Source organism: Myotis myotis, unplaced genomic scaffold, assembly GCF_014108235.1.
Source record: "Myotis myotis isolate mMyoMyo1 unplaced genomic scaffold, mMyoMyo1.p scaffold_m19_p_6, whole genome shotgun sequence".
In the NCBI taxonomy this organism is placed as follows: Eukaryota; Metazoa; Chordata; class Mammalia; order Chiroptera; family Vespertilionidae; genus Myotis; species Myotis myotis.
In genome coordinates this window covers 41,101,568-41,114,467 of record NW_023416368.1, presented here as the reverse complement: position 1 = coordinate 41,114,467, position 12,900 = coordinate 41,101,568, and the positions used below count along the sequence as shown (strand labels likewise).

The 12,900-nt window shown below is 37.5% G+C and overlaps 1 protein-coding gene across 1 annotated transcript in view; it reads right to left on the bottom strand.

The window, feature by feature from the left end:
• FAT4 (FAT atypical cadherin 4) overlaps positions 1-12,900 on the bottom strand; it is a 159,637-nt gene that overhangs the window by 53,772 nt on the left and 92,965 nt on the right. Inside the window, exons 5-6 of the mRNA XM_036313839.1 lie at positions 8,766-9,688; positions 7,700-7,874 (exon numbers count right to left, since the gene is read on the bottom strand). Of these exons, the coding sequence (XP_036169732.1) occupies positions 7,700-7,874; positions 8,766-9,688 (1,098 nt within the window). The remainder of the gene's footprint in view (positions 1-7,699; positions 7,875-8,765; positions 9,689-12,900) is intronic.

The following is a 12,900-nucleotide window of genomic DNA, read 5'->3' as shown; positions in this document are numbered from 1 at the left end:
CCTACCACAGGCCATTTCATGTGCAATACTCTACCCTGAGCTTCACTGTTCACCTTCTTAACTCTAGTGCTATCGAAACTAACACCCCCACTCCCACTCTCTAGGGGAATACCCAGAAGGGACTGCTCTGTAAATATCCTCAATACATAACTTGTTATGTATTAATACAGCCCAAAGAGGCACAGAGTCGGATAGACTATAAGAAACTTCACATATAGGGTCTATTCAATTGGCATCATAATTTGATTTTAATAAATGCAGAATGACACCTGGCAGTGACAACTGCCACTACTACCATCTTCCACCTGTAAAGCCTAAGGGATTTTCAATGTCTTCCCCTACTTAGCACTCCAGCTGAACAATGGCTAAACTTAAGCTGATGTACAAAAGGTCAAAACTGAAATTACTGACTCCAATTAATTTGGTGTTCCTTAAAAATATTTTGAAACGTTTATTTATTCATTTGAGGAAAGAAAACTAACTTGAATGTTTTATTCATTAAAGCACAAGAAAAAGGGTCTCTTGAAACTGTGCTTTTAGAAATGTGCTCTATGCAGACAGCCAGCAGACCCCGGTGTATAACACAGCACAGGGAAGCGAGAACAGCCGGGAGGCAGAACTCCTGGACACCGTTCTGCCTGCCGCTCTCCTGGTCTGCGAGCTCTGGCAAACGGCCTAATTATTCCAGGCCTCCATTCCCTTATCTGCAAAATAAAGGAAATGAACTGGCTTATCGCCAAGAAGTCTTCTGGTTATAAAATCATCATTTTAAGTCAGATTTCTCTAACTTGTAATTTTTTTTCATATGTACTTCTCTTTAAAAATGGCTCCATGTTACACCCTGAATTGTAACTGTAACTTCCTCCATTGTCCTATCAGCTTGCTTACTGCTTTCTGCCACAGTCGTTCAGTTCCCTGAAGGAACAGTGGCAGATAATGGCTCACAGATTTTGAATTTACTGGTGAGGGCATAATTATCTTAAGTTAAAAAAAACCCAACAAAACAAAAAAACAACATCTTTTTCCTAAGAGACCAAGAAGAATTACTTGTATAGATGTCTATGTATTGAAATAGTTTCTTAGACGCCAAATTTGCATAACAAAAATCAAAACAAGTAAAACTTTTCATATTGTGCTTATGTAAAGAGTCTTGGATCCTACATGTAAGCTATGTGAAGCCAAAGCACAGAGAGGGCATATTTTGGGTAGCTAAATGGGGCTTGGGTATTTGGTAGATATGGGAGGGAAGCAGCACAACACAGAATGAAGACAAGATTTACCTAGAAATGTCTAACAGAGAATAGAATTGAGTAAGAGCCAAAGGTGCAGGGGAGAGTCATGAGAATATAGCCCAAACAGTACTTGAAGCACTTGAAACGGAATTAAAGCCATAAAACGCTTCAATGGGTCCTTACATATGACTGCAATTTATCACATCGTACTAACCACCGCAGAGCCTTAAACACTTGAGCTGCTTTTCAAAGCAGAGGTCAGTTTGGATGACCACAACCAATGCAGCAAAAACTTGTGGTATTTGGGCAGTGAGTTTAAAAGGATTGGCATTTTTCCTTTTGATAGGTCCTGTCCTTTGAAAAATCTGCCAGCGATGACTATATAACCATAAACTAAATATAAGTATGGTAAATGAATACGAAATAACCGTTGCCTGTAGAAATAACAGGATGGTGATTAATTGACAAATAATTATCATAATTTTGCACTCATTGAACCATTCATTCATTCAGCAAATGTTTATTAAGCACCTGCTATAGTGCAGGTTCTCTTTTGGGTGTTTCTGGAAATTCAGTTTTGAACAAGACAGGAGGTTCACATTCTATTGGAAGGTTGCTAAATATTGGTGGGGTAAACAAATTATACATATATTATATCCTATTGTATATAAGCATGCATCTTAGGTAGCAATTAGTGTTAGGAGGAAATCACAAGGTAAAGTGATGAAAAGAGACACTAGAGGGAGAGGGACCATTATAGTGATAGTAGATAAGTCCTCTCTGAGGAGAAGATATTTTACTTCGCTATAATGACAAATAACCAAGTCATGAAAGTCTCCCCTTAAAATAGCAAGACAGCTGGCCATAGAGTAAAGCACACAGCTACAGGTGCAAAGGGCCACAGGCAGGAAAGGCTGGCATTTCCAGAGGCCAGAGGAGTGCACAGAAGCCAGGTCATTTAGTGCCCTGTGGTCGCTGGTAAGAAATTTAGGTTTTATTCTTGGAAACCACCTAAGGGTTTTTAAGCAAGTCATGGGGGATGATGATCTAATTTATAGTTTCAAAGCTCTGGAACTGCTTGCTGGAGAAGGTATGGGGGGAGGGAGGGGTGCAGTTAGAAGGTTATCACATTAGCCCTGGCTTACACTCCAGTGGTGGTGGTAGAAAGGAAAAGCGGATACGCTCAGGAATCCTTTTATATGGTTGGAAGCACAGTCTATTCGTAAAAGGACTTGCTGAGTGTAGGGTACAGAGAAAGAGGAATGAATATGATAACAAAGTTTGCCTTTATCAACTGTGAAATCGTAGCCAGAGGTTATTTGTGGAGGTTAGGGAGGTGGATAGAAGTCCAAAAGTTTTACTTGGTCTTACTAAGTTTCACTCAACCAGCAGACATATTGACTAATATTAATAACTGCAGTAAGTCATTGCCTTATTTACTCCTGTCAATATGTTTCTCAAGTAGGAATTGGTATTGCCATTCTATAGATATGAACATGAAGGGAACTTGTCCAAGGTCATGTAGCTAGAAATGGCAGAGGTGGGATTTGAAATCTATTTTTTTTTAAACGATAAACCTATGTATTTACTTCTAGAATACTGTTCCATTTTGTAAATTAATTCTCTGCAGTAAACGGCTCTGGGTTCCCTGATTATTCCCTGCAACTTACTCTATTAGAAACACTATCTTACTTATTGCAAAGATGAGAACATGATGAGAAACAGCCTTGTGAAGAGGCTTCTTGGGAACAGAATGCCAAACCACTAGCGATTAGTGCCAGCTTCCCTGACAAGGACCCGAGAGCTGGGTCATCTGCAGTACCTGCCTTACTGCACCAGATTGAAGCTGTAGCCTCCTAGGAATTTCTACTTGGTACCACCCATATTTCTAGAAGAAATAATAGTAAGTCATATAGACTAATGGCAGACTATCCATACTTTAAACTGTAGTTAAACAGAACAGCTTTAATTGAGTTGTAGTCTCAACTCATTAAGTTGCTGCTTAGTAATTTAATCCCACACGGAAAAAAAAGTGGTAGAATTATGCTCTGTTCTGGCTTGGTTATTTAGCAAGACAACATTCAGTCCCACACACATAGGATAGTGTGGTCGTAGCTCATTGGAAGCTGGAGTCAGGAGTAGCTAGAGAGTTTCCAGATGTGCTACTCTGGAGCCACGGAGTCAGTAAATAATAATATGATGATAGTGCAACGCTAATATTTTCTCTAAAAAATATTCAAAGATTTAGAGGTTTGCTGATAAAAAATAAAAGAAGCTCCTGCTTCAGTTTCTGCCGTATCAGCAAAGCTGAGCCATCTCTGGCCTGACACCAGGCAAGAATTTGAAAAGAGCAAAGGAAAAGTGATTTGTGAGCTAAGGAATAAAACTGCCAAACATTTTTGTTTAGAGCACTTTGATATTTGCCTGGTTCTTAGAACACTGCAAATTTGAGAATAATGTGGCATCTGGAATTCTAAAAGCTGCCATATTTTTTCTGAATTTTCTCATGTCATCTGCCAATTTGACTTTTAAATCATAGCAGCGAATATGTATTTTACATCCTGTGTTAGAGACTTCGTTTCTGGGATATAAGATGAAACTGCAGATTCTGAAGCCTGATATCTGAAACTCTCATGGCATCCCATAAAGTGGTTATTTATGCTACCAAAGGTATGCAACGGAATTGAACATAAAACCATGGTCACATAGGAGTTTTCATGACTTTAAGATCATCTAGTCCAACTCCCCTAATAATTTCTGGTTGCTTTCTACATGATCCATATTCAATATTAAATATCTTCAGATATTTAATTAACTATTTCACCCCAGTGGCCTCAGAAACACCAGTCCATTTCAGGGCAACTCGGGGAAAAAAAAAAAAAAAAGAAGTACTAATAAAACTCTGTGCTTTGAGGCAAAGTTCAACAATGCTCTAGTATCCAGGACTGCCAAAATACTGTGACCTATCCAGTGCCACAGAATCTCGCTCATGCTCCTTGGCACCATATCTAAGTGTGACAAACTTTTAATACCTTCGCTTTATTATAATCTGAATTGTCACTATCCATAACTCATAACTCTCCTATCTCAATACTGGGCAGAATCTGTACAAACTTGGTCTTCACATGAATGGCGAAGGTCCTTCACAGAAGTTAGAGCTGTACTCCCAATACTTGTCCTTCTATTAAAACGTCCAGGTCCCCGGTTTTCCTCAGGACCAAGGCTGATGTGATGGCCTCAGGAAGCTGGTTTGCTCCCTGAAGCAGGAGTGGGCTCTCGCACAGTCTGCACGTTTAGACTGATGCTTTGTGGACTCTCCTTGTGAACTTTCTCCTAACAGACCGACCCATCCCTGTCTATCACAAGAGAATACTTCTGGCTCTAGGACTTCCAGTTTTCTTCCTTCTGTTTTCCTTTTCCTAATGAAATGTCTCTTTTGTGTTGTCATGTTGATGGAGAAACAGAATTATAAGTGCTGGTTAAGTGTACTGCTAGCTGGCAAAATCCTCCTTACCCCTAATTGGGCTGACCTACAATTTTCAAAATCTACAGTACCAAGTGTTTTTAAATAATAAACACTTACTATGCAATATGTTCTTTGGAAATGTGAAAAGAAATATCTGACACATAAAAGAAATTCCTAATATCATAACACATAAGATGAAACTTAAACTGCAATTTTTAAACATGTTTTTTAAACCAATCGGTAATCTTTGAACAAGAATACTTATGTAGTAAGGAACAGGGCAAATAAGACTTTTTAAATAGTTAAAGTGCATCAATCGCAATTCTTACTAAAGTCATTGTATGTACTATGAGACAGGCATATTTAACCTTATAATAACCTGCTTTGTAATTACTGTTCTCCCCACATTACCAAGGAAGACACTAAAGTTGACAGAGATGATACCTCTGGTCTGAATCACAAAGATAATTATGACAGAACCAGAATTCATATCTTTCATCATATTATAAAATTATAAAATTATAAAATTCATATCTTTCATCATATTATACAGCCTATTATTGTGTTTGCTTTCCAAATAAAATAATTTTGGAAATAAGTATTTTTTTTCAAATTTTACTTTACCTACACACGAAAACGTCCCATATACCCTGAACTTGGAGTCAGGCATGCTAGGGTCTGAATCCTACTCTGTCACTTATTAGCTGTGTGATCCTGGGCAAATGACTTGACTGTTCTGAGCTTGGGTTTACTGCAAGTGAAGTGGAACTAAAACTACCTAAGTCTTTGAGATGAAGAAGAAATGTAACGTGTAGAAATGGGTTAGTTAGTGCCTGTAAAGCCTGGCGCACTGTGTGACACAGATGGCCGTATAGCAGAAAAACAACCAATCCCATGTATTTCACAATATCCCCCCTTGGCTGCATAGGCACACAAAAGATTTTTAAAATCTCAGAATTATTTGGTTGAAAACAGGCACTCTTGTCTACATGGTTACATCCTTTCTCTGTCACGGCCTTGACTTAGAATGTCCTAGAGTACAAGGCCTAGAACGGAGAACTTCTGTGCGCTGTGCCCTGCCCATCCTGGTCACGCCACTCTGCACCCCTGACTTCCAAAATCACATCCTGCTGCCACCCTGGGATGAACTCACGTGGCACACCCTCTGGGCAGCAAGTTTTATCCTGGCTGATGCCTTAGTGAACTCGATTCCTGGTCCTGGTTTCTCCTCCCCCACCTCACCTCCACAAAGCTTCTGGTATTGACCACGTGTTTCCAGTTGTAACTGGAGAGCAAAGCTGAGATTGAGAAGCTTTAGAAATAAAACCTGGATTTTAACTATCTGAATCTCTACCACTTTCTACTCATTTTCATCCCCTGTTCTCCCCAGGTGGCTGTTGAAAAACTGGATTGATGTGAGCCATGTGGTAGTGAGTGCATTTTTCATGAGAAGGCTGGCCCTTTGTGCCTACCGACCAGGAGGCACATGCTGGCTACACACATAGTGAACCACCTTCCAGGTCAACGTGGGTTAGGTTTTATGTGGTTGCCAGACTACATTCTGTTCATCATTCTTCAGCATTTTATTGTTTGCCTAAACTGTAGTGTGGTCATTCACATACATTACACAATATACAGAGAATATTGCTTTCTTTCATAAACCAATAGTCTCAGAAAATCAAACTCCCAAAAGTAAATGCAAATAATAGAGACAGCTGCCTCAGTTAATGATCAGTGGCACTATCATTTGAAGACTTAACATAAATCTATCATTACTCATAATCTCAAAATCGCCTCCTCTTTTATGAGAAGTGGTGAAATTAAACAATATTATACTCTGAAATTGATCACATATAACAAAAATATTAATTCGTTATATTTATAAAAACATTGCAACAACAGTTAAAACATCCCATTTGAAAATTCAAAATTGTTGTCCTATATCAGCATCCTATATCCAAAATTGATGTCCTATATCACATCAACCTGAGCATGGAAATATATATATATATGTATATATATCTAGATATGTAATTTAATTATATGATATAATTATATATATATGATTTCAGTCATTTGACATTCCAACAAATTTTCCATGTCTTAAAAGCAATTTAAACACAATTTAAAAAAAATATGTCAACATTATTAAATTTTTAAATATTAAGTTGTGACCATTTTATAAATAAATGTTACATAAGAATCATATTCCATAATGTATTAATATTTTGGAAATCAATGATTCATTCATTTAATCATTCATTTATTCAACAAATATTTAAGCAATACTTACTTTCTTCAAGGCATAAAAATTCTTTGAAACGTTTTAATTGTTTCAGTTTTGATTTAGAAGTGTGTGATATTTATGAACAGAATCAATATATGCAACACAAAATAATGGTAAGCAATAATATTGCTTTTTAAGAATAGATTATGTTTTATGCTATTTGCTCTACAACTTTATGTAATCCCTACTTCCCACACAAAAGCCAACATACCACTTTACTCTGCTGACTTGACGAGAACCTGGGCTCTTACTGATACTCTTTGGAGGTCTGTGGGGCTTCATCACATGCCTATTTCACCTACTTGGAGTTGTGCGGAACCTAAGGACCAATTAAGTAGAACTCTGCACCCACTGTCTTATCTCCATAACCAGTTAGCACCATGTGGCTGCTTTCAAAGCTCAAGTACTTGAAATGCCTCATGGCTCAAGTGGCAGAGTATCCGGGCACCCCCAGCGGCACTCGGGTGGCTGACTGAGCAAGAACACATTTTGTCTTTCAGGAACAGAGCTTTGTTTGTGATGTGCTTAAGCCCTTGCTACTTACATTTAATTTCAAAAAGTGATAAATGTGCTATAGATTGTATAGCTGCAATTGGAGTTCCAAGCATTAGTAAATTTCAGCAAATATGTAACATAATGCTAGACACAAATACTTTCTTTTACTCATATTATGAAGAAATTCTTTACACACGATCAAGGTCAAAACAGACTTACCTGAATCTGTAGCTGTGACAATCAACACAAAGTGCTCCTTGGTCTCACCGTCCAAACTCTGTGTCACTCGAAGTTCCCCACTATCTGAGAGAGTGAAAGCACTGTCTTCATTTCCACCAAACAGGACATAGGAGAGTTTGCTGTTGGAACCTTGGTCATCATCTCTTGCCACCACCTGGAGGAGAGCATAACACATGCCATGAATGTCAGTAAATCTAACACAATGCACACCACCAAATAAAATGTAGCATTGAAAATAATGAGACAGAATCATAGTTACCAGCAACTTTTAACCTTTTTCATCTCATGGCACACATAAACCAATTACTAAAATTCTGTGGCACACCAAAAAATAGTTTTTTGCTGATCTGACAAAAAAATATAGGTATAATTTATATTCATTCACATTGGATGGCTAGTGCTGTGTTGGCTGTTGTCATTTTTTTTTATTTGACAATCTAAGGGAAATGAGGTCAGTGCCACTGACTAAATAGTCAGGTACTTCATGTTTTAAAAATTCTTGCCACGGCACACCAGTTGAAAATGGCTGACACATACCAATAATAAAAGGTTTCAAAAATAAAGTTTTAAGTTTCAAGTAAAAAATTCAAATGATACATAGTAGTATGTATTACTGGTGTGAAAACAGGCACAAAATCAATTCATAGCATTTTTGGAAGGCTTTTCAAAAAATTTTAACAGCAGCTTCATCTCAGTAGTTGGATTTGTAAAGAGGAAAGGGAGAACCATGTTTGCAACCAAGTTTTCAAACTTTTACATCATTGCATTTTCTTACTATGTGCAGATATTCCTGCTATAGTGGAAATTCAAAGATGCACAAATACCCAAATGTGTACAACATGAATATACATAGAAGAATGGGATTGAAATGTAATATTCAATCTACAAGGAGGTCAATAGGTATAATTTTCATAAACCTTTCAAGATTTGCTATATCTGCAATTAAGCACTTATGGATGAGAACGAGGAAGAGGGAGGGGTTGTACGAATGTTATAATGAAATTAGATGTCTTATAGAGAACAGTATTTGTTTAAATATACTGACCTGAAGGATTGTTCTAGGTAGTGTCCCTAAATTCTCAGGGACATGTACGGAATATGGAGATAGCTCAAATATGGGGACAAAATCATTACTATCCAACAGCACAATGCTGACCGTGGCGGTGTCAGTTCTGGGGGTACTGCCCCGATCGGTTGCCTGAACAGTTAAAGAGTAAACAGGGGTCTTTTCTCTATCCAGTGGCTTAGCCACAGTGATGGCACCTGTGACAGAGTCAATCCGAAACTCCTGATTGGCATTCCCATCAACGATGCCATAGCGAACCTGTCCGTTTGTGCCTTCATCTCCATCTGCTGCGTACACTTGTATTATATCTGTTCCTGTGAGCGTGTTTTCATTCATCTCCACTTGATACAAAGCCTGCGCAAAAACAGGGTTGTTATCATTGATGTCAAGCACCATCACCATGACCTCTGTAGACGAGGAGAGAGACGGGTGACCCTTGTCGGTGGCCACCACGGTTAGAGTATAATTAGAAACTTCTTCTCTGTCCAGTTCTCCAGTGAGCCTCACTTCCCCATCGATGGTCCCAATGCTGAACTTGTTTCCCAAGGGGTTCAGCAGGGTGTACTCAATATAGCTGTTTGGGCCGCTGTCCGGGTCCGTTGCTTGAGCTTTGAAAACAATGGTATCAATGGGCGTGTTCTCTGGAATGTATGTCAATTTAGGGGAAAGAAATGCTGGTGGGTTGTCATTCACATCCAGCAAAATAATGGAGACTTGAGCAGTGCTGGTGAACCTGGAGGCCGGAAGCGGTGGCAGGTCATGCACCTGAACAACCAGGTTGTAAAAGGACTGACTTTCCCGATCCAGAGCTTTTAGGACAGTCAGCACACCATTCTTGTCAACTGTAAACTGCCCGAGGCTGTCACCTGAAGCAATGCTATAAGCCAACTGGGAGTTGATGCCTGAAATGAAAGGGAAAAAATTAAATTTTCTTCCATGTGTGCCGATTGCCAACTGAGCTGCACCAAATTTTTTACACTATGAAACTGCATATTTGATATATGATGCCTCCAACCACACCTTATGGATGATTTAGCTGCAGTTAATTTTCTCTGTCAGTAACACATATTGCATAATTCTTTTCCTGTTAACATCTGATCTAAAAAGATGTTTACAACCTGGCGAACAAATGATATATATACTGTTTGCTATTTACTACGGTGTTGAAATGTTAAATTACACAAGTAAAGAGGAAAAAATATTCCAGAGAGTGTATATTTTTTCTACACATTTCCTTATTTCTGTCACATAATTCCTGAAGGTTGAACATTAACGGTGCCACACTCTATATTATTAGCCCAAAATTTATAACTTTAGTAATTTATGGAGGCCGACACCAATTTTCAGAGGAGGGTAATAAAATTTTCTAATGTATGGCATTAGTCATGGATGCTTTCAGTCTACTTTTACATTTCTTGTCAGACCAATAAATACTTTTTAATTCCTATTAGGCACCTGGCTAATGACCTTTGTGAAAATAATTCTCTTTCAAATTTTATTATGTACAATTAATGTGTTTTAAAAATATTATTTAAAGGAAATGTCAGCAGTAAAATTATACATGAAAGGCTACACATATAAATGCTCACACTATTATTGGGCTGTATTTACATAGTATTTTATCTATTTTTCCTAGAAACATGTGTGACTTTTTAATTAAAAAAATGATAAATACTTTTAACAATAAAGATAAATTTTAAAAAATTGATATATAAATCCTCATTTCAGAAACTGATGATAGACATTCTTCTAAAAAAAGATGATGTGGAGAAGGGACCAAGCTCTTGTTTTAGAAAGTCATTTACAGGCAAATAACAGGTAAGCAGTGAAAACAAAGAAATACAAGATTTCCTGACCCACAGTACTGTTCTCTTCACTGTCCCAGCATGCCTTTTACATTTTCATATTTTATCATAAAGATACTGGCATATTGTAGGGTATTAAAAGACTTGCTAAGAAATATATGGTGTATCTAGATAACCCATCCTTAATAAAGATTTTGTATTCTGGGATTTTAAACCAGGAAAATTTTATTGAGTTAATAAATTGCTTACAAATAGCTCCTATATTTCTGAAATTAATTTCAACTATTCAGGGGTCAGAAATGATATTCATTGTTTGCCAAGAGTCTTCTAGAACAATTTGATCATCTTTTTCTCTCCTTTGAAAAATACTTTCTCAGGATTCTATGAATACTTGAGTGACCTTTTTGCCTTTTCTTAAGACTCATCAAGTTCCTCACAAAGGCAAGTTTAGTTGAATAGTATTTTTTTTTTCTACCTGGTAGGGACTGCCTGTTCTTTGGTAAAAAAAAATGCTAAAATTACTCTTTTCCAGTGATTTCATGGTCTCTATCTAATGTGCTTTGTCTATATATTGATGCAGAGAACAAATATTTATGAAGAAACTTTCAGGCACTGGCTTATTCACAAAAATGTCTAAGATAAACAAGAGTTGAGTAGATCTTTGAAAAGGTAGGTTTTCCTCCTCACTGTGAGTTGTGGCTTTTAATCTTTATAGTTTATGACTGCTCACAAGTGAACAAAGCAGAGGTTATAAAGTTCAAAACACTTAAAATGCTGAGGACCAGGAAAAATATGAATAAATAAAGCTAATGGAGACCAGTCAATTCAACAGCAGGAGATAAAGAAAATTTTAAGATCTGAGTAGAACAAGGTCAACAGCTACTTCAACTTCTCGACTTAGAATTCCACAGGTGTGGGGGGAGAAAAGCACCATGATAGGAGGTCCTGCAGGAAGCCACCGCTTTCCAGTACTGTCAGGAGAGTGCACCAATGAATGCAGAAAGCCCATGGACCTCGGGCATTAGCAGGGCTGACACTAAGCATCGAGTGTTGAGATAGTAGTGGCTCAAGGCAATTCCCTAACCTGATAATCCTTTTACTGTTTACCAAACTTTACCTTTGATATGTCTGTATGCATTTATTTACTTGTGTATTCAAGTAAATAAAATGTGGACTGGACCAGAGGTCAGTGTGCTCTTCACAAAAGAGACACTCCCTGACCCCTAATGCCTTCTAAATTCATATTTCTTGGATAGCATTTTCATTTGTGCGTCAGTCCCTCCTTCAGATCCTGAACCCTGCCATGCAGGTCACAGCAGGGTCCCCCCAAATTACTTTCTAAGGATTATATATATATATATATATATATATATATATATAGTTAAAATTAATTTGCTTTAATATTAATATATATGTATATATTTAATATATATTTTAAATCCAATTACTCTCTAAGGAAACTTTTTTTCCATTTCCTATAGCTAAATCTATCAATGAATACTGAATTCTTATTCTTTGAGGCACAATTATATCAAGAAAAAGTTGTGAAAACATCTGGATAAAAATAATACCAACAAGCAGAGATATAAAATTTAGTTCTATGCAAGCCTATAAAATCTTTCATGCCCAAGATCAAAATGAAAAATACCAACAAAATGACACATGGCCACCAAGTGATGGTCTAGCATGTCTACATGAAATAAATCTACTGGAACGTCCATGTGTATGCTGCTTCCTTGAGTAAACAACTAAATCACAGAGGCAATCAGAGAACCTGATACTGAGATTATATAGCCAAGCAGCAAACAGCAGAACAGCCTCTTTTTTAGGGAAAGAGTTTGGCGGGGGAGTTTAACTTTAAATAGAATTATGAAAAAGAAAAATTTGATTACATAGTCAAATTCATCATGACAAATACATTAGGTAATACTATTAAAAATAAACGGAGGATAATTATCATTATTTTTGAGAAAATAAATAGAACAATGTAACTACTGCTGCACAAGATATGGCAGCGCCATCTAAGAAGCAGGTCTCAGCTCCGGGACTGGACCCTCACTGCCTCCATCGGGCCAGGGAAGCCTCTACATTGACTTTGCTGAAAAGAAAAGGCCTTTCCACTCCTGACAAGTCTACGTGACGCTGGGCATGTGCTCTCCATCCACAAAATTCACGTGGACGTATGGAAACTCAAAACTCTCCCTGAACATTTGCAGCATCCAAAAAAGAGCTCAGGCCATTTCTCTCTCTCTGCTCTTTGCATCAAATATTAGAATCATGAAACAGTAAATACATTATTTTAAATTCCA